Source organism: Podarcis muralis, chromosome Z (assembly GCF_964188315.1).
Source record: "Podarcis muralis chromosome Z, rPodMur119.hap1.1, whole genome shotgun sequence".
Classification (NCBI taxonomy): Eukaryota; Metazoa; Chordata; class Lepidosauria; order Squamata; family Lacertidae; genus Podarcis; species Podarcis muralis.
Window position 1 is genome coordinate 46,352,830 of NC_135673.1, and position 21,253 is coordinate 46,374,082.

Below are 21,253 nucleotides of genomic sequence, written 5' to 3' on the forward strand. Positions count from 1 at the left end.
CTCACGCAACCGCCTTTAACAAAGCCCTACCCCTTGGAGGGCGAGAGGGACCGTTCTTGTGCCTGCAAAGGGGAACCAAAGACAACGACCCCCACCCTTACCCGGCAAGGCAGTGCAGAAAGCAAGCCTTGCGCGGAGAGAGCTCTGCCTCCCGCGACGCTCTCCTCGCGCCTTTCCAATATAGCAGGAACTCTAGACTCTAAACTATCTTTCCCTGTAAGGGAGAGCGGGAGTCCCGCGCGCTTTCGGCACGGCTGTTCCGCAGCGGCTCCTCACCAAGCTCCTAGGCGGATCACCAAACAAAGCGGCTTTGGCGCGTCAGATTTTATACATTTGCTCTGGCTCAGTCAAAAGCAGCGCCGCGACAACGAAGGGATGGAACTGCCTTCTAGAAGGGAGGGACTGCTCCACCGCAGTTGAGTGACCCGAACCACGCCTCCTTTTTACTTTCGCTTCGCCACCTTGCGAGGGGAAACAGGAAGGGTCTTCTACATCGGGTGGAGCAAATAGAGGGAAGGACCTCCCCCCCCCCCCCAACACACACATAATACTAGAGCTCGAGGCTGTCCAGCGACAGCAGACGATTCTAGATCGGTAAAAGGAAAAGACCTCTAGCCGCGCAACGAAGACTTGGATGTAAGGAGCATTATTTGCCAGGAAATACGGTGAAGTGTTTTTTAAAAATATATAAATCACGCTGTTTAATCGGTTTAGAATTACTCTGATAGCTATTGTTGTGTTTGAAAACTGTTTTTGAAATGCAGATTTGACTGGAACATGCGCCCAGAAGGAAGGAGGAGGGCTGGAGAAGATGCGAGAAAGGTGTCAGCACGTGCTGCCTTGGGAGAGACGTGTAGCTTTGTTGTATGGAATCAAATGCTTCTAGATGCCTTACTCACTTTTTTGTTATTTCTCTATGAGACAAATATTTTACAGATCCCACAGCTGGGTCAGATACTCATTGCTGGGGGGGTGGGGTGATATTGTGAGCTTGGGTTGGGGACTAGATCCCCCATAATCTCTACATTATGTGAAATGTTAAGAGTTTGACCAAATTCATGAGAAACTGATCTACGAAGTGAAAGTACTGGGAGCCTTGGATTGCAGGCTCACAATTATTAATTATTACAGCATCCTAATAACATCCACATCATCAGATGCCTGAAGTTGGCTCCTGATTCTTAATTTCATACAGTCCTTTGAATCCTTAGGTTCATATATTTGGACAAATTCATAAGGCTAAGGTTATCGGTGGCTACAGCCATGAAGACTATCTGCCTCCTCCACTGCTGGAGACAGTATGCCTCTGAATGCCTGGTGCTGGGCATCAACATTAACAGACCTCGCATCTTGGATGAATTGGATTGAAAAGATCACTTACAGTTTCTGGAGTTCAAAGGCTTTATTCACAGAATGGACTATTTACAAGATAAGCAGAGGTGAGAGAGAAATAGCAGAAATCCTATCTCAACAAGCTGGAAGAGGACAACAAACAAATAATGGCTCTACTTTTAGGGGTGGAATTAACTTTGAGTCTTAGACAAAGTGAAGACTACAAGCAAGTGCTCGCTAGCTTGCAAGACAAATAGTGCCCTCATGTGGTTTAAAGTAAAAAAGGTAAAGGGTAAAGGGACCCCTGACCAGTCGTGACCGACTCTGGGGTTGCGCTCTTTAGGCCAAGGGAGCCGGTGTTTGTCCGCAGACAGCTTCTGGGTCATGTGGCCAGCATGACTAAGCCGCTTCTGGCGAACCAGAGCAGCACACGGAAATGCCATTTACCTTCCTGCCGGAGCGGTATCTATTTATCTACTTGCACTTTGACGTGCTTTCGAACTGCTAGGTTGGCAGGAGCAGGGACCGAGCAACGGGAGCTCACCCCGTCCGTGGTTTAAAGTAGCACATGCATAAATTAATTCAGGAGAAGGAAAGGTATTGCTTTTCTCCAGCAATCACAAGTGTGTGGGGCAGGAATGTGGCAGGTCCTGCTTAGAGTTTACCTAGTGACAACTGGCATGATGCAACCAAAATAAGATTTATTTTAATTCTGGTGTATGTGTGTGGGAGAGACAGAGAGAGAGATTTAAGCAAATACTTAACTTTCCCATTATAGGGCTGCATATGTCTCTGGGCCTCATTGAGCACAGTGGTACTTGCTTCTGGGCAGTGTTCGAAACTCCCATTGTTCTAGGCACATTTTGCAACAGGGAATTTAATTAGTGTGAGCAGTGTTTGAGCTCTGGGCACAGTACTGCCCCTAAGATTTCAGATTAAAACTGCAGAGTGGAAGGAAAGGAGGACCTTTTTTCTGCCTCCCCACTTCCAGCTACTCTCTGAAGACAGGAGAAGAGACCCTCTTAAGAATATTAGGGGGGGTTAGCAGGGGAACGCGGGTGGCGCTGTGGGTAAAAGCCCCAGTGCCTAGGGCTTGCTGATCGAAAGGTCGGCGGTTCGAATCCCCGCGGCAGGGTGCGCTCCTGTTGTTCGGTCCCAGCGCCTGCCAACCTAGCAGTTCAAAAACACCCCTGGGTGCAAGTAGATAAATAGGGACCGCTTACTAGTGGGAAGGTAAACGGCGTTTCCGTGTGCGGCTCTGGCTCGCCAGATGCAGCTTGTCACGCTGGCCACGTGACCCGGAAGTGTCTCCAGACAGCGCTGGCCCCCGGCCTTTTAAGTGAGATGGGCGCACAACCCTAGAGTCTGTCAAGACTGGCCCGTACGGGCAGGGGTACCTTTACCTTTACCTTTAAGCAGGGGAAGGACTAGAGACCATGTGAAAAATGAACGTAATATTTTAGCTGCAGTTTATTCATTTTCAGCTTTGTATCCTTGTTATAAAAAAGCACACCTAGACATTCCATTGCTGCACCCATAACATTGGTTTAAAGTGCCATTTAGCTCCTAGCTTTCATATCTCAGTTTCTAACCCTGCTTCTGGGTAAACATGTAAAGTGCTGAATTTGGGCAAGATGGTGCCCTGTCTAGGCACTTGCTTTTGAGCAGGCATAGGCAAACTCTAGCCTCCAGATGTTTTGGGACTACAATTCCAATCATCCCTAGCTAACAGGACCAGTGGTAAAGGATGATGGGAATTGTAGTCTCAAAACATCTGGGGGGCTGGAGTTTGCCTATGCCTGCTTTTGAGGATCCAAAGCTAAACCAGCAAAGTTTGCCAATAAAATTATAAATTCAAAGATCATCTTATTAATCATCTGTGGGTTCTATCCTGCTACTTTTTACTCAAAGCCGATGCACTGGAAATTAAGAACAGGGTTTACATCCATTAATTTCTATTCATGTCCTGCCTATTTCTCTCAATTTCACAATGGGCAAAATTCTGTTTCACGTATTGTTTCAGAGACTGCAATTAGGTAGGCTCACCTTTAAATGTAAGCTGAATTTAATTTCTTCCTTTATCCCTAACTCTTGAGTAAAACTTAGTTGGATCAAGTCCTACATCATCAGAAAAATCAGCCTCAAGTAACTACCATGCTAGTCTTCTGAGTGATGTGTAACTCTCGGGTGAGTTTTTGGAGCAGGCGCTATAAACCAGACATCATGCGACCACAACTTTTTTTCATGGGTCTTTGTTCATGTCTGGTGACTTCTTTCATTGCCTTTAAGTTGCCTCTAGTGGCTTCTTGAAAGAGGGTTACTAGACAAACACACCCCTTGTCCTTGTCTGATGTGCCTCTCTTCACAATCCTACTTTCCCCCAGAGAGTCAATCTAAGCAAGACAAGCCATTTGAGCATAGCCATAAAGTTCAAAGCCACCTGCCAGCCCAGTCATTGAGCCTGCAGAGGCCTGTTCAATTCCCTCAGAATGAAGAAAACTTCTGTGGCTGTGGGGAATACCGTAACAGTGGGAGCTCTTGCATCCTGTGTGCGGGCTTCAGGTTGGCTGCTATGGTGCAAACTTAGGTAAGCCAGGAGTCCGCAACTTTTGTGGGTTTAGGTGACCATTTGGACATGTAAGAAACTGTCATGGTTGCCACAGAACACCCATTTCACTGAAGAAAAGTGGGAATACTGAGACCCACCCCAAAACAAATAGGCAAAACATCTACTAAGCACACCCCAAAATAAACACAATAAAGTAGGCCACATCTCCCAGCTAACAGGGCTCTGATGGGCAACGGCTGCTGCTGCTGGAAGCAAGAAGCTTCTGAATACTATTTGCTGGTAGTCATGTGGAGAATGGCTTTTGCACTCAGGTCCTTCCCATTAGGGTATCTGGTTAGCCACTGAGAGAACGGGATGATGGGTTACATAGGTTTAGATACTCAAGGCTCTTCCATTACTAGCAACCTGCAGTCCTGACACTATTACCTGCTGCTTGCACTTTGGGGGTGTGGGATAATATGCAGAGACCATTCTGCTTTCAATTTACTGACTTGAAAATCATGGTGCCAACCCAACCACAGGCAAACAAGCAGCAACAACAAAGAGAGAGGGCGGTATATTTTCTCTGTCCTCCTTTATCCTCTAGAAGGTGTGAGAAACCTTTGGCTCTGTGGATGTCACTGAACTACAGCTTCCATGCAGCTTAGCAAGCAAGGCCAATAGCCAGGGATGGTGGGAGCTGTAGTTCAAAAACATCTGGAGGGCCAAAGGTGCTCAGTGATAACTCAAGAAATTAGGACTGTGTTGAAAACACCCACAGACTTTATTCAGCCTTGGCCCTGTATACCTGAAGGAGCGTATCCACCCCCATCGTTCAGCCGGACACTGAGGTCCAGCTCCGAGGGCCTTCTGGCGGTTCCCTCCCTGCGAGAGGTGAGGTTACAGGGAACCAGGCAGAGGGCCTTCTAAGTAGTGGCACCTGCCCTGTGGAACGCCCTCCCACCAGATGTCAAGGAGATAAAGAACTACACAACTTTCCGAAGACATCTTAAGGCACCCCTGTATCAGGAAGTGTTTAATGTTTGATATTTTACTGCATTTTTAATATTTTGTTGGGAACGACTCCAGTGGCTGGGGCAACCTAGTCAGAGGGGTGGCATATAAATATTACTGTTGTTATTGATCCCACAAACATAAGCTGCAAATTTGTTTCATCTTTTTGCAAGTGCTCTGAATTTGTGTTAAACTGTGAGGGATTTACTGCTGCATTTTGAAATATTTCAAACTATAGGTTGTTAATCCAATTTTGAGGAACTACTTTTTGTTCAAAGGCATCCCTGTAAGTCAGGGCTGGGGAAGCAAGTAGCTGGGCTACAGATTCCATCATCCTTGGCCATGCTGGCTGGGACTGATGGGAGCTGAAATCCAGCAACATCTGGAGGGCCCCAGGTTGGAGAAAGCTTCCCTAAGATTACCTAACTGCCCCGCTGATGCCATGAAGAACAATCTCCCTTATTGTGGACCATGTTTTACTTGGCCAAAAAACCCCTCTGCCTAATGCATGAAGCAAGTTGGTGGGTACACATATATATTCATAAACATAATGGTGCATTTTATTTAAGCAAGTGCATGCATAATAAGCACTGTACACAGATTTAAAGAAAACAAGTGCTTGCTTAGTCAATCTACAATGTAAGAGACTTGTCACAAAATGAGGGTGGGGAGAGAGCTACCAGATTTACAATAATCCAGGCACACTTCCTGCTCAGTAGGACTATGCATCAGATCCTAAACAGGGTCACCTGGCTTTGGTTGAGACAGCCCTTGATTGCTCAGGACCCACCCAGAGTGATCTGAGGCTGTTGAAAGGCAAGGTGATGGGGGAGGGTGGAAGGAAGAGAAGAGGCTGGTAGCCTCTGCTGGGTCTACTTCATCAGTGATTCCTTGCAGGGAACACACCACAGAAGCGACACCTACAACATTAAATGCAGTGTCTCCTTCTCCCATCCGTTCCTGATCACATATTTAATTAGGGGTTTAAAACCCCAATTAGGCATTAGGGATGCCCCCCCACACACACACACAAATCAAATCAGGGCCCAGATCCAGGTTGGGTCAGATCAGCCCAGTATTTTCCTGCTTTGGATAGGGGTTGATCTGAAGTGCTGAATCTGACTCATCCTTTAGGCTTGGCTCTTTGGCACACTTGCTGAAGAGGCTGGCAGTAGTAGACCTTGGCATCTCAAATCTCAGTGGTGCCCTGTGCGACGACACACACACACCTGCCTCTTGCCTTCCATTGAACTTCATAGTTGTGGGCCTTCTGCTGCATCCCAGAAGCTCCATGCCCAGTGTAACCAACCCAGTCACACACCTCTAGCTCTGCCCTTGAGGTTGGCTACTGCTGAGGCAGATGTAAGCAGGACAACTTGCTTCAGAGAAAAGGATGCTCATAAATCAATGCATGGATTCTCTTTCGATTTAGATGCTGCAGTTCGTCCAGACTTTAAGCAACTCAGAACTTGGTGACTGCTGGTTTATCTCAGATGGGAGCTGACAGTACAAGAAGTGCCATATTTTAATTTGGGGGGGGGGGACAGAAGCCATATATATATATATATATATGCAGCACCAGATGGTGGCAACTCAATACAATCTAATGTTTTGCTAAGTCTTCCAGAGTAAGAGAGAAATATACAAATCCCAGAGGAATGAAAGCATCAGCAAGTACGACAACACCTCAGTGTCCCAGAGAACACACTATTGACTTTTTCCACCCTCAGGGGAGACCTGCAGAAATAGCATTTTCTGCTCGTGCTGGTTTTTAAAGTGGAAAAAGAAAATGATTACTTTCTCTCTCTCCCTTCTAGTAAAGCAGAGATGGAAACAGGCAGTTGTGATTTCTGTTGCAAAAACAACTCTTGGTTCTGAAAGCAAGAAAACCCAGATTCTTCTGTAAATTAGGCAGTGTTACATCAGTGTGCCAGTTCTGCCTTTCAATAAGGGCCTGCAGATCCATTGCTTCGCATTTAACAAGAAAACTGCTGTGTTTCCCCCTCCTTTTACTTCTTCCAGTCACATAATCTTTTTTTTAATAAATTTTCCTCCTTTAGAGAAGAGTAGGAGCTGAGGGATCTATAGCAGGGTGAACTGAGAATGTTCAGGAAAACAAGTAGGTAGTCGTGTTGGTCTGCTGTAGTCAAAACAAAATAAAAAAAATCCTTCCAGTAGCACCTCAGAGACCAACTGAGTTTGTTACTGGTATGAGCTTTCGTGTGCATGCACACTTCTTCACGAAAGCTCATACCAATAACAAACTTAGTTGGTCTCTAAGGTGCTACTGGAAGGAATTATTTTGTTTTGTTTCTCCAGAATAATTTGCACACCCATTAACACATATCAGATATTGGAGAATCTAGACTGACACAATGAGCTCTAAGGTCTGGCTTTGTTATCACACCCCGTAGAGTTTGTACGCCTGCAGCCATGCACCTCCGCCACAGCTGGTGCTTCTCTTTTGATGGCCAGCAAACACTCTGGAAGTTGATGGCAAGCTTCAGCTGGTGTGAAAAGTAGGGTCTGGGGGTCTTCCGGATGGAAAGAGTCCCCATGTGCCAAGCATGCTGTATTAGGGTTGTTGAAAAGGCAAGCAGAAGGGAAATTAAACAACATGGTGTAAGTGGTAGCATGTCCTTGTATATAGACCAGGTGTTGTGGGGGAGGGAACCTTTGGCTCTCCAGGTGTTGCTGAACTACAACTCCCATCAGCCCAGCAAGCCTGGACAAAGGCCACTGATGATAGGAGCTGTAGTCCGGCAACATCTGGAAAGCTGAAGATTCCCCACACCCAGTATATATATTTTCAAAGGAGCACCGGAAGGTCTGCAAACGGAGGTTGGAGGTGGGGTCACTGATGTCCTCCTCTTCATCACAGTGGCTGGTTGTTGTTGTTTGAAAAATGTCCACACAGGAGATTTCTCTGTGCCAGAAACAATAAACAAATGTGTCCATTTTCTAAAAGTAGAGATCTCTTCTTCTGTCATTTTCAAGGATACCTGGAAAATAGGGAGGAGATTAGTGGGGAAATAGTTAATCTTAAAGAGGAGGATTTTAGGGGCAGAAGACAAGGGAGGGCTAATGGAACCTCTGCATTTCATTTACTTGTGACTACAGTGGCACCTCGGGTTAAGAACTTAATTTGTTCTGGAGGTCTGTTCTTAACCTGAAACTGTTCTTAACCTGAAGCACCACTTTAGCTAATGGGGCCACCTGCTGCCACCGCGCCGCTGGAGCACGATTTCTGTTCTTATCCTGAAGCAAAGTTCTTAACCTGAAGCACTATTTCTGGGTTAGTGGAGTCTGTAACCAGAAGCGTCTGTAACCTGAGCTACCACTGTAAAGATAATTATTTGTGTCCTCTGGTTGCTCCAGTTTTTTCTCTCTCTGTAGCAACTTACAGTACAGTGTGAGAACTAAGTTCACAGTTGGGTTTTGTTGTGTATGTCACATTTGCTGTTAATGTGCTTCTTGTCTGATAAAGTTTTGATGATTAAAAAAATTAATTAAGTAATAATAATTAGGCCCATGCTGTTCAATAAGCTAATCAGTTCAATTACGTGTAGGAAAGCTTTTGGCCCTCCAGATGCTGCTGAAGTACAACTCACACTAGCCAATGTTGCTGTTTCACCAGGTTGCCCACACGTGCCCCAGAGCAAAAGAGAAAACATTTAATGCTATTCTAAGATGGTTTTTGCCTGTTGCTATAAGCTCTTGGATTAAAAATAATAAATCCCTACACTTATTAACTGTGTGGAAGGCACATTGCTAGACCATCAAAATATTTTAAATCTATTCATTTAACCCAGGCATGGGGAAACTTGGGCCTGCCAGATGAACTATAACTCCCATCACCCCTGACCATGCTGGGGCTCATGGGAGTTGTAGTTCAGGAACATCTGGAGGGCCAAACCCTAATTCTATTCCCCCCTCTCTCTCACTCACACACACACCCCTATTTAATCCTCACAACAACTTTGTGAGGTAGGGTAGGCTGAGAGAAAGCATGACTGACCCAAAGCCAGCCAATAAGCTTAGGGACCAGAGGATGGTGTGCCAGTTAACCATTGCATGGGCTCTCCATCACTGCCTGGGAGATGAGGGTGAGCTAGAGAAGAGGCCACGGTGGAGGCAATTTTTTCAAGGCAACTGCGGTTTCAGTTACTATAAACAGACCCTAATAAATGTCCTGCGCAACAGGCGGGTTGTTCTGAAAAATAGCTCCATAATCAACACGTCTCAAAAGACACCAGATTTGAGCACTTGGCGGGCAAAGAACATCATCACCCTACCTAGCAGATCCAAGGCAACACCAATGACAAAACAGGTGCATGGAGCAACTTAGGACACCATCCATCATGGTTGTAAGAAGAGCCCCAAGACAGCTCAAGCGAGTTGTGACTAGCGCTGTCACTCTGAAAATGCAACCAAAACACATTTTCAAGTTTTACACTATATAGTCTAATAAACCCTAAGCACCACAGAATAAACCATAGAATCATAGAATTGTGGAGTTGGAAGGGACCCCGAGGGTCATCAAGTTCAACCTCCTGCCATGCAGGAATCTCAGTTAAAGCCTCCATGACAGATGGCCAGCCAACCTCTGCTGAAAACCTCCAAGGAAGGAGAATCCAAGACCACAGAAAGAGTCCATTCCACTGTCAAAGAAGCTCTTGCCATCAGAAAGTTCTTCCTCATGTTTAGTCAGAATCTCCTTTCTTGTAACTTGAAGCCATTGGTTTGAGTCCTACCCTCCAGAGCAGGAGAAAACAAACTTGCTCCCTCCTCCATGTAACAGCCCTCCAGATATTTGAAGATGCCTGTCGTATCTCTTCTCAGTCTCCTCTTTTCCAGGCTAAACATGCCCAGCTCATTCAACCGTTCCTCCTCAGGTTTGGCTTCTAGACCCTTGATCGTCTTGGTCACCTCTTCTGCACATGTTCCAGCTTTTCAATCTCCTTCTTAAATTGTGGTGCCCAAAATTAGACCAAGTATTCCAGATGTGGTTTGACCAAGGCAGAATAAAATGGTACTTTTGCTTCTCTTGATCTGGACACTATACTTGTGTTGATGCAGTCTAGAATAGCATTAGCTGTTTTTGCTGCTGCATCACACTGTTGACTCAGATTAAGCTTGTGGTCCACTAAGACCATGGGTAGGCAAACTAAGGCCCAGGAGCAAAATCTGGCCCAATTGCCTACGAAATCTGGCCCACGGATGGTCCAAGAATCAGCGAGTTTTTACATGAGTAAAATGTGTGCTTTTATTTAAAATGCATCTCTGGCTTATTTGTGGGGCATAGAAATTTATTCATTCCCCCCCCCAAAAAAATAGCCTGGCCCCTCACAAGGTCTGAGGTTTGCTGACCCCTGACCAAGACCCCTAGATCCTTTTCACGTGTACAGGTGAAACTCGAAAAATTAGAATATCATGGAAAAGTTCATTTATTTCAGTAATTCAACTTAAAAGGTGAAACTAATACATGAGATAGACTCATGACATGCAAAATGAGATATGTCAAGCCTTTATTTGTTATAATTGTGATGATCATGGCGTGTAGCTGATGAAAACCCCAAATTAACAATCTCAGAAAATTAGAATATTGTGTAAAGGTGCAGTAGCTATTCAATCCATAGCACCTGCAATGGGTTCCTGAGCCTTTAAATGGTCTCTCAGTCTGGTTCAGTAGGAAGCACAATCATGGGGAAGGCTGCTGACCTGACAGTTGTGCAGAAAGCCATCATTGAGACTCTCCATAAGGAGGAAAGCCTCAAAAGGTAATTGCAGAAGATGTTGGATGTTCCCAAAGTGCTGTATTGAAGCATATTAATGGAAAGTTATGTGGAAGGGAAAAGTGTGGAAGAAAAAGGTGCACAAGCAGCATGGATGACCGCAACCTGGAGAGGATTGTCAGGAAAAGACCATTCAAACGTGTTGGGGACTTTCACAAGGAGTGGACTGAGGCTGGAGTTAGTGCATCAAGAGCTACCACACACAGACGGATCCTGGAGATGGGCTTCAAATGTCGTATTCCTCTTGTCAAGCCGCTCCTGAACAAGAAACAACGTCAGAAGCGTCTTACCTGGGCTAAAGAAAAAAAGAACTGGTCTGTTGCTCAGTGATCTCAAGTCCTCTTTTCTGATGAGAGCAACTTTTGCATCTCATTTGAAAACCAAGGACCCAGAGTCTGGAGGAAGAATGGGGAGGCACACATTGCCAGATGCTTGAAGTCCAGTGTGAAGTTTCCACAGTCTGTGTTGATTTGGGGAGCCCTGTCATCAGCTGGTGTTGGTCCACTGTGCTTCATTAAGTCCAGGGTCAACGCAAACATCTACCAGGAGATTTTGGAGCACTTCATGCTTCCTTCCACAGACGAGCTTTATGGGGATACTGACTTCATTTTCCAGCAGCACTTGGCACCTGCCCACACTACCAAAAGTACCAAAACCTGGTTCATTGCCCATGGGATTACTGTGCTTGATTGGCCAGCAAACTCGCCTGACCTGAACCCCATAGAGAATCTATGGGGCATTGCCAAGAGAAAGATGAGAGACATGAGACCGAGCAATGCAGAAGAGCTGAAGGCTGCTATTGAAGCTTCCTGGTCTTCCATAACACCTCAGCAGTGCCACAGGCTGATAGCATCCATGCCACACCGCATTGAGGCAGTAATTGATGCATAAGGGCCCAAACCAAGTACTGAGTACATATGCATGCTTCTACTTCTTAGAGGTCCAATATTGCTCTATTTTCAATCCTTGTTTTGCTGATTTCATTTAATATTCTAATTTTCTGATATTGTTAATTTGGGGTTTTCAACAGCTGTATGCCATGATCATCACAATTATAACAAAGGCTTGACATATCTTGCTTTGCATGTCATGAGTCTATCTCATATATTAGTTTCACCTTTTAAGGTGAATTACTGAAATAAATGAACTTTTCCATGATATTCTAATTTTTCGAGTTTCACCTGTAGTAAGCCGGGTGTCCCCCATCCTATATTTGTGAATCTGGTTCTTCTTGCCTAAGTGTAGAATCTGACATTTGTCCCTACAGAAATTCATTTTATTAGTTTGGGCCCAGTGCTCCAATCTGTTAGGGACATATTGAATCCTGATTTTGTATTCAAAGGCATTAGTTATTATTAGTATTATTTAGTAAATTCGTATAACTCTCTTTATCCATAGGTCTTAGGGCAGTTTACAACATAAAATTACTATATAAAAACACAAAATACATAATAAAAATAAGAACAAAAACAAACCAATAATGCCTCCTCCCCCGTCACATTTAAAAGGGCATTGTATGTCAGTCTGCCAAAGGTGCCTAAAGATGTATAATGAAGGCACCAACTGAATTTCCCTGGGGAGAGCATTCCACAAATGGGGAGCTACTGTGGAAAAGCCGTGTTGCCACCCTCTGGACCGCTCATGTAGGGCTACCTCTCCCTGTTTGGTGTAATCTGCAAATTTGATTACCATCCCTTCAATACCTTCATCCAAGTCATTTATAAAGATGGGCCCAATACAGAACCCTGCAGCCCCCCCACTTGTCTCTTTCTTCCAGGGTGATGAGGAACCATTAGTGAGCAACCAGCTACAAAGCCACCTAACTGTTACCTCAACCAGCCCACATTTTACCACCTTCTCCATAAGAATATATTGGAGGACTTTGGCAAAAACCTTCCTGAGATCAAGATACACTACATCCACAGCATTCCCCTGATCCACCAAGCTTGTAATTCTAATTTTAAAAAATGAGATTTCTCTGGCAGGACTTGCTTTTGAAAAACCAATGCTCGGTCTTAGTAATCACAGCATCCTTTTCTAAGTGCTCACCAACTGTTAAATGATCTGCTCTAGGACCTTTCCTGGTATTGATGTTAAGCTGACCAGTTGGTAATTACCGTACCTGGATCTTCTCTTTCCCCCTGTTTGAAGATGGGGACAACGTTTCCCCATCTCCAGTCTGTAGGGACTTCAGCTGTTCTCCAAGAATTCTCAAAGATTATAGACAAAGTCTTGGAGATTGGATTGGATTGATCTTTATTACGGCCATTGGCCCGTTACACGACAGTTTTCCATACCAACATATTATACTTAAACCTCCAAATTTAAAATTGCCAAGACTTACAAAAGACAAACAGTAACCGAAGCAAAACAAAAACAAAAACCACCATCATACAAAACAGAAACCACCATCATACATTGCAATAAATTTGTATAGTCTTGGAGATTACATTCGCAAGCTCCTTGAGTACCCTTGGGTGCAGCTCAACAGGCCCTGGTTATTTGAATTCATTTATTGTAACCAGGTGTTCCCTTACTACCTCTTGTCCTATCTTGGGCTGCACTTCCCTTCTTGCATCATTTATTCTGTTAACACCAGGTTGGGCACTACTTTCATTCTGGGTGAAGACAGAGGCAACTCCCTGTAACTGTTGGCTACTCGTGTATACTCTTTCTTCACGATTCCCCCTTTCTTCCATTTCTTAGACGTACCCTTCTTAAATCTCAGCTCACCTGTAAGCTTCTTATGCAGCCACACTGCTTTCTTTAGATGCCTCCCACTTTTCTTTTTTGTAGGAATTGTCTGCTTTTGTCCCTTCAATATTTCATCTTTAAGAAACTCCCATCCATTTTGGACTCCCTTTTCTTTGAGTATTTCTCACCATGGAATCTCACCCAGTATTTCCTGAAGCTTTTCAAAATCAACCTTCTTAAAATCCAGAGTGCATACCCAAGTACACTCAGCTTTCCCTTGCCTCTGTGAAACCCAAGAGGACATGGTCATTTCCTCCAAAGTTTCTGAGGACTTCCACTTTGTCCATCAGTTCCTTCCTGTTGGTGAAGACCAGGCCCAAGATAGATGGTCTGGTTGTTGCTTCTTCCACCTTCTGGGAAATGAAATGGTCAGTGAGGCAATTGAGGAATTTGTTGGACCTTACATTCTTGGCAGAGTTTGAGTTCTACAGATATTGGGGTAGTCAAGTCTCCCTTGACTACTATATCTCTCCTTTTTGAATGCTTGGTAATCTGCTCTAGGGAGGCTCAAATTTGTCTTGCTTGTTTCCCATACTCTGTGCTTTAGTATAGAGACATCTGAAACCATGAGTCATTCACTCTGGCTGATTCCTTATTGTAGTTTCCTAGCCTTTACCAAGTTTCTGCAGCACCACCTCAGCTTCCTGTGCATCAGTGAATGTATTATCACTAGTACCAGGTGTTCCCCTGTTGTCTGTAATATTATCTCACCCTCAAAATTTAATTTAAAGCTCTTCTGATCAGGTTTGTGAGACTCTCAGCAAAGAGATTCTTGCCAACCACTGTGAGGTGCACCCCATCTCTTGCCAGAAGTCCTTCCTCAAGGAAGCAGAGACCATGGTCCAAGAAGCGGAACACCACTTGTGTAGCCAATGGTTTACTTCCAGTATTTTCCTCTCTCTTCCTGGGCCATGACCTTCAACAGGAAGCAGTGATGAAAAAACCACCAAGGCCCTTCTGCTTCCCACCCAGAGTCTTGAAGCCCCTTGCTATGGAAGGCTGTCTCTGGTAGTATCATTTGTACCCACATGAATCAAAAGGAAGGGGTTGTGGTCAGTGAGTTTTATAAGGCTTGGCAACTTCTCTGTCACATCATGAACCTTCCAGGACATCCTGTTACCACCACACAGCCTCTGTTCCCCTCAGCAGGGAGTCCCCTACTGCCACCACACCTCTCTTCCTCTTCTGGGGAGTTGTTTTGGAGGAATTGGTACACTGCATCTTCCACAGCCACCTCTGTGTTTTCTGAAGTCTACAACTGCTGTCCTTGCTCCTCTGGCCCAGAATCAGTGTCTGAGATGAGGGCATGGAATCAATTTTGCAACTCCAGTGACGCAGCATGGCTACTGGCACTCCTGGTTCTGTGTGTCACATTCCTCCAGGTGTTTGTCTCCTGCAATGGGCAATCTTCCTCCTCCCTAGGAGCACCCTGCCTGTGTTGCTGTTCCAAGACACTTTGCTCTATCAAGAATTTCCTCATCTATACCAACAGCTCAAAGTGTGAATAAGCGGGCCTCAATTTGATGCACCCTCTCTGCCAGCCAGGCAACCAGCTTTCACCTGGGGCAGGCATAGTTTTGCACATTCTCAGGCAGGAAGTGAAACATGGCACAGGTATTGCAGGTCACTACAGCAGCTCCCTCGCCATCCATGTCTCTTGGTCCTATGTACACTGTGAGGCGGCACTCCAGGCCTCCCTCTCAAACTCCCCCACTAGATGCCCTCACAAATGCTCCTGTTTACATGTTTTATCATAATACCCAACCATATTATCATACAATCATATCATTCAATGGTGATATCATACGATCATATTGCACAATCACAATATTGCACAATCATTCAACCAGTATTTGTTTCTAATTCATTCAACAGCAGCAATGGGCTGTTGTAACATATCCTTCCAGCATTTTTCATTTAAGTGCTTCTTCTCTCCTGGTCCCTTTCTATTTATAAAAGCCATAACAATCAAAGTAAGCCGATATTTACTTACCTCCCCCAGAAGTCAAACTCTGGCTCATATTTTGTAACCTAGCAGAGCTGGTAGAACAAGCAGATCCAGAATTGAGAGGCTCCTGGACAGACGAAGGACACCTTTCCTGTTGCAAGAGACCCAGCAGGGACCCGTATTTCCCATCTGACACAGACCCCTGTGTCATATGCACATCGGGCATAGAGGGAGGATACACTGAAGCTGCAGTCAAATTTGGGTTGCCCCCTGAAGGCAACTGCCATAGCTCTGTAGCTGGTGGTGTGATGCCCTGGAGAAGAGGAGGAGGATAGGGGTTTGTCGCTGCAGCAGCTGCATTATCATCGGAGCTGGATAGGTTTAAAGGAGGCGGTGCATGGTATGGCTTAGCCCATTGCGGCGAGAAGTTCCACTGCTGGGGAGATGTGTGGCTTTCTGTTTATTAAAAGGGAGGAAGGATGTAATCAATGCATTTTTATTGCATTTTGAAATTGTTTTATAATAAATACAACCACCAAAAACGCAGAGAGACCTCACGTAACCCAAAAGGATACTCATGACTAAAGGATGTGCTAGGAAAGCATCACTCAGTGGGCACAACCATGAAATCTTTTTCCTTCTTACCCTGTGCAAAGGCTTCCAGGAAGCCCAGCCATTGAAAGACAGAATCATGCCCTCCAGTAGTGTATACCAAGAACCACAGGAGTTTGGTCACCAAAAATCTGCTTCTGTTTTAGCACCTGCATTGCTTAAGTCCTCAAAGTATCTTTGCAAGAGTGGAAGGTAAGGAGAAAGCTAAAACAAATCTCTCCATCTCCAGTGACCCCACACACCCTGGGCCACCCAACTAAGTCCAGTTGTTACCAATCATTCCTGAGTTTGTATCTGTCATGGATTTGAATTGGTCTTTTGTATATGCCGTGGCTGTTTTAGGCTGTTTCATGTATTTGTATCTGGGTTATAATATTGCCAATCACTTCATGGTGCTTCATGCAAATTGATTCATAAATGAAATGGAGGAGAAAGAGGACAGCTGTTCCCCCTCCCCCATCACAAAAAGAGGCAGGAAAACACACAGGAAAATGTAGGGTAGCACTTATTTGATGCCACAGTGTATAACCTCCCTGCAAAGCAGTCAGAATGACTGCTTAGTAAGCAGGTTGTCTGGAAACTATCATGGAGGCTGTGTGCACACTGCACATTCAAAGCACATTCTCTCCATCAAAGAATACTGGGCATTGTAGTATGTTAAAGTTTGGTGGAAATTGTGTCTCTGCAATGGCTAAACTACAGTGCACAGAATTATTTGAGGGAGAGAACCACAGTGCAGCTGTGGCTGTACAAGTTTCTTGTCCACAGTGAGTCAACATTATTACATAAGTAACCAGCAGCCAGAAAATGTGGAGGAAAAGCTCACCATGTTTTACAATTCCATCCTCACCACTGTTCTTTCTGCTCAAATCCTGTGGAGTTTTGGATGCACTCAATGCTCTAGAGAAGTGCTCATCCACCACACTGTTAATGTCTCCTTGGAAGTAGGTAAACACCACACACTGTGCTCCCCACTCTGTTTTCACAGGCTGCTTGCATTTGCTCAGCTTTGTTGAGTCCTTCCTCTCTTCCATTTCTAGGGACTTTTGTCTGTGCCTAAAAACGAAGAGAAACAAAGTGATGGAAGAGTGGGTTCTGGCTCAAAAAATATGCTTCATTAAACTATTTTTAAGTTGCAAATTAAAAGCAAAACAAACAAAACAGATGCAAGGGGTGGGTAATCAACAGGTTGAAAACGACTCAATAATTATACATACTGGTAATCTCAATAATTTATTTCTGCCTTATATTTTCTTTACAGGAGTTTTGAGATGAAGAGTATATCAAGGGCAGGGAACAAGCTGGCAGTGATCTTTACCTTTGTATACAGTAGTCAATAAAGGCTTTCCATATTTTCACAGATGGGTCTTAATCTCATTTTCCTTAGTTTTTGTGTTACCCTAAAACCAAACTTTACTGTATCATTGGTCACCGTTTATGTTCTGATCTATCACTGCCTGTGCAGTCAAGAGCAGATTACTCAACAGAGTGGGCCAGGGGGTTGTTTGCTTGAAATTGGCTACGATGATAAAGGAGAAAGAATTGCCTTTCTTGTTAAAGAAGATGGATACAATATAGGGTTGCTGGATCCCAGGGCAGAGCTGATGTCTCCAGGTTCACCTGCCCCCCTCCCCTCCCCCATGGCAGGTGGAGGGCTTAACTCTCCAGGTAGGTAAGAGTGCTTTTAAATTTTATTATTATTAATAATATTTACTAATCATTACTGTGCATGCAATCAGGAGTGCCAGCTTGGCCCTGTGACCATGAGTGCCCGAGGCAGTGTGCATGGCCCTGGCACTGAAATATGTTGGTGCCCAGCCCCTTCATGGGGAATTTTGTGGGTGCTCGGGCACCCAGGGCCCCAGGGAGTTGGCACCTATGCAGGTAGGCTTGAAATTATAGTTAGCTTCAGCCCACCAGAACTTCATTAAACTTTGTATTTGTTTTATTTGAATGACATGCTCTCAGTACGTGACTCATATGTGCCATTCAGTATGGAGGGTTGCAAACTGCAAAGGATATGATTTAAAGGACCGTCATGTTAAATTTATCTAGTCCACCACCGTTGCAAAGCAGATGCCTCCTGGCACTCCATGAAAAGCACACAAACAACACCAGCTTTCCTCTGCTCAGACTCACCAGCAACAGGTATTCAAGGGGCATATTGCCCCTTCCAGTGTTCAAGCTGTGATAGGCTGATAGCCCAAATAAGAACATATGAAGAGCCTGTTGGAATGGACTAATGACCCATCTAGTCTAGCATCCTGCTCTCATGGAGATGCCCATGAGAAGCCTGCATGCAGGACCTGAGTGAAACAGCCTGCTTGCAATTCCTAGCAACTGGTATTCAGAAGCATAAAATCTCCAACAGTGAAGGTGGAGCATAGCCTTCTCCTCCACAACTGAGTCTAATCCTCTCTTAAAACCATCCAAGTTGGTGGCCCTCCCTGCCTCCCGTGGGAGTGACTTCTGTAGTTTAACTCCACACTGCCTGAAGAAGCACTTTCTTTTTGTCCCTCCTGAATCACCACATCAGCTTTGTTGGATGTCCACGAGTTCTGGTGTCATGAGAGAGGGAGGAATGACAGCACCAGCGCGCAAGGAGGATGCTTCAGCAGGTCTCTGGGGGAAACCACAACATTTGCAAAAAGGGTGTGTATGTGGAAAACTCACCTCCTTACCCCTCCCATGGAAAACCAGGACATAAAGGTTTTTGAACAGAACTGCTGGAACCCTGAACAGATTAACATTGCAACGTTTTGTCATTGCAAGTCCCATTTGGCTATTGACAGGCCTCACATCCTCCCATGATGTTACCTGAGCCCTTTAAATGCATTGGGATTGTCCCCATCCTCTCCTCTTACAAAACAAGACATATTTGGAGCTAAGGGAAGGCATTTCTTCTCCAGCTACCCAGGTTTGCTTACCCCAACGTACTGCTTTCTTATCAGCCACCCTGCAGAGTTCCTGTCCCTCCATACAGCTCATACTGCAGTGCTCCAGGTTTCCATCTCCACGCTGATGCTGGAATTCGGCAGCAATCCCAGGGTGAAGAGAAGCCTGCGTCAGATCACACTACTTGTTCTCTGTCCTTCCAGCAATGACTGAACTAGGCGTATCCTTCAGGCTTGCTAGAAGGAATGTGCAAAATGCACCCTGACAAGTCAACCAGGTTTGGAGGTTTCAGGAATGAGGAAAATAAAAAGGGTTGTTTGGTGTGGGTTTCTACAAGGCAGCTTTTGGCAACGAGGCACACAGGCAACCTGAGGAACTGATGCGTATATTGATGCATATACTGATGCATATATAGACTCTGGTATCGTGCCTGGCCAGGGTAAAAAATGCAGCTCTCTCCCACCCCTTACTGTGCAGATACTGAGTCGCAAAGGCAACCCCTTGTTTCACCCTCTCGGCTCCCTCCCACTCTCCCTGCACATTGACTGCCTCCCTGAACTTGTGCATGGTGCAACATTTAAATCCATCCCTTCCCACTTCACCTCATTCCCAGCTGTAACCAAATTTCAGGCAATGGGTGGGAAACCTTTTCTAGCTGACGGGATACATTCCCTTCAAGGCAAGTGACTGGGGGGGGCACTTGCCTTGTGGGGGCTGGGGGTAGCGGCATAAGCAAAAATGGGCCTTCCAACAAATGTTTAATTCTACCTTTGTGCAGAGGACTGGTTTCAATATCTTCTATCTATCCAGGCCAGCAAGCATTATTAGATCTCAACAACATGTTCCAACCAGCCACAAATGCTCAAGGGAGTTTGCAAAGGAGGGCCAGTGTGAAGTATGACCTGGCAAGAGCCCTGGGGCCAGATGAAAAGAGCTGGAGGCCAGCATTTGTCTCCCACTCCAAGCCCTGAGGTGCTCCACCTCTCCCAACTGTCTAATTAGAGCCTATCAATGCTGCCTGTGTCAGGGGAGGGCAGTGGCGTAGCGTAGCGTGGGTTGTCAGCACCCGGGGCAAGGCAAGTAATTTGCGCCCCCTAACCCGTGGATTTGCGCCCTCTAATCCGTGGATTTGCGCCCCCTAACCTGTGGATTTGCCCTAACCCCAGATGTTGCGCCCGGCCCCCCCTGCACCCCCCACGCTATGCCACTGGGGGAGGGTAGACTTCAGGCTTGTTTGGATCAACTTTATTTTTCACTACAAGAACATCCACCCAAAGCTAGGTTCAAGAGACATGAAGTTAGAATTAAAGGGCAGGTTGCTTCTGGGCACATTCTGAAGCCTGGCCATTCGTTTTCAGCACCAGAACTGAGCTGAGCTCACACGAAAATGCGTTCCTGATTATCGTTTTTCATTTTTACAGCCTAATTAGGTAAGTCACGTTGTTGCTACTTTTGTTAAGACAAGTGAGAGTCAGAAACCCTTGCCATCTACTGCAGGATCTCTGCTCTGAGAGCTTCCCATAGATCCTACTCTACTTTCCAGGCACTTCTGGCCCACAGTATGTAACCCTTATGTAAGCCTTAACCTGCCACCACTGCCCAGTGCCTTAACAATGGGCAGGCTGCTTCAACCAGAGCTTTTGCCAAGGGCTTTAATCCATACTCATCAGCTGATGATGCCTTGCCTGTGCAATCCTGTTCCCTGTATTAATGCAGGATTAAACCCTAAAGTTATGCCATCTGATTTGCAAGTTGGGTGTGATTTGAGGGAAATGACCTCATGGGCCAAATTGGACCATTGGTGGGGTAAGACTGGCCTGTAGGACAAACGTTCCCCTCTCCTGCTGTAAGGCATTATGTACACCTAGCGCATGATATCAGTAAATAATACCACCACCTTCTTGGGCGTGTAGAGATAGTCCCTTTCACGCTGCTCTAGGTGGAGTGAGCAGACTGGGTACCTGGGCAGGTTGGCTGGTCCTGCCCAGAAGCCCCTCTGCTAGGGTTATACACCTGGTTCTGGGGCTGACCACCCTCAGAGAAGGCCACAGGAGATTTTAGGTTGGAAATACAGCATCAGAATTGCAACGATTTTATTCTGCCCGTCGACCAAACCTGAAACAATGAACATTGTAAGGTAAATTTGTGCTATACCGAAAACACACAAACTTGAGTCACAGAACTTGTATTCTCATAACAGGGTAGCCATTTCAATTCCAGAAATATTTTATTTAAAATTAACTATCACACTAGTCAGTTAATAAAGTCTAGTACAACTAAACTTACACAAAAAAATATTTCAATCTGAATGACCTTTCCTTTAAAAAAATTATTTTCAGTTTTTCATCATTAACA

The 21,253-nt window shown here is 45.2% G+C and overlaps 1 protein-coding gene and 1 long non-coding RNA gene across 2 annotated transcripts; one reads left to right on the plus strand and one right to left on the minus strand.

Moving 5' to 3' along the window:
* The first annotated feature begins 85 nt into the window (after positions 1–85).
* LOC114589487 (uncharacterized) lies at positions 86–6,933 on the plus strand. The gene is made up of 2 exons (XR_003704675.2): positions 86–636; positions 765–6,933. It is a non-coding gene; the product is annotated as an uncharacterized LOC114589487 (long non-coding RNA).
* On the minus strand, positions 5,431–19,221 carry VGLL1 (vestigial like family member 1). The gene is made up of 4 exons (XM_028715741.2): positions 18,931–19,221; positions 16,830–17,059; positions 15,437–15,847; positions 5,431–7,896 (listed from the first exon to the last, which is right to left on the minus strand). The coding sequence occupies exons 2-4, from the start codon at positions 17,035–17,037 to the stop codon at positions 7,856–7,858; spliced, it is 660 nt and encodes a 219-aa protein (XP_028571574.2). The 5' UTR covers positions 17,038–17,059; positions 18,931–19,221; the 3' UTR covers positions 5,431–7,855.
* Positions 19,222–21,253: the final 2,032 nt, after the last annotated feature.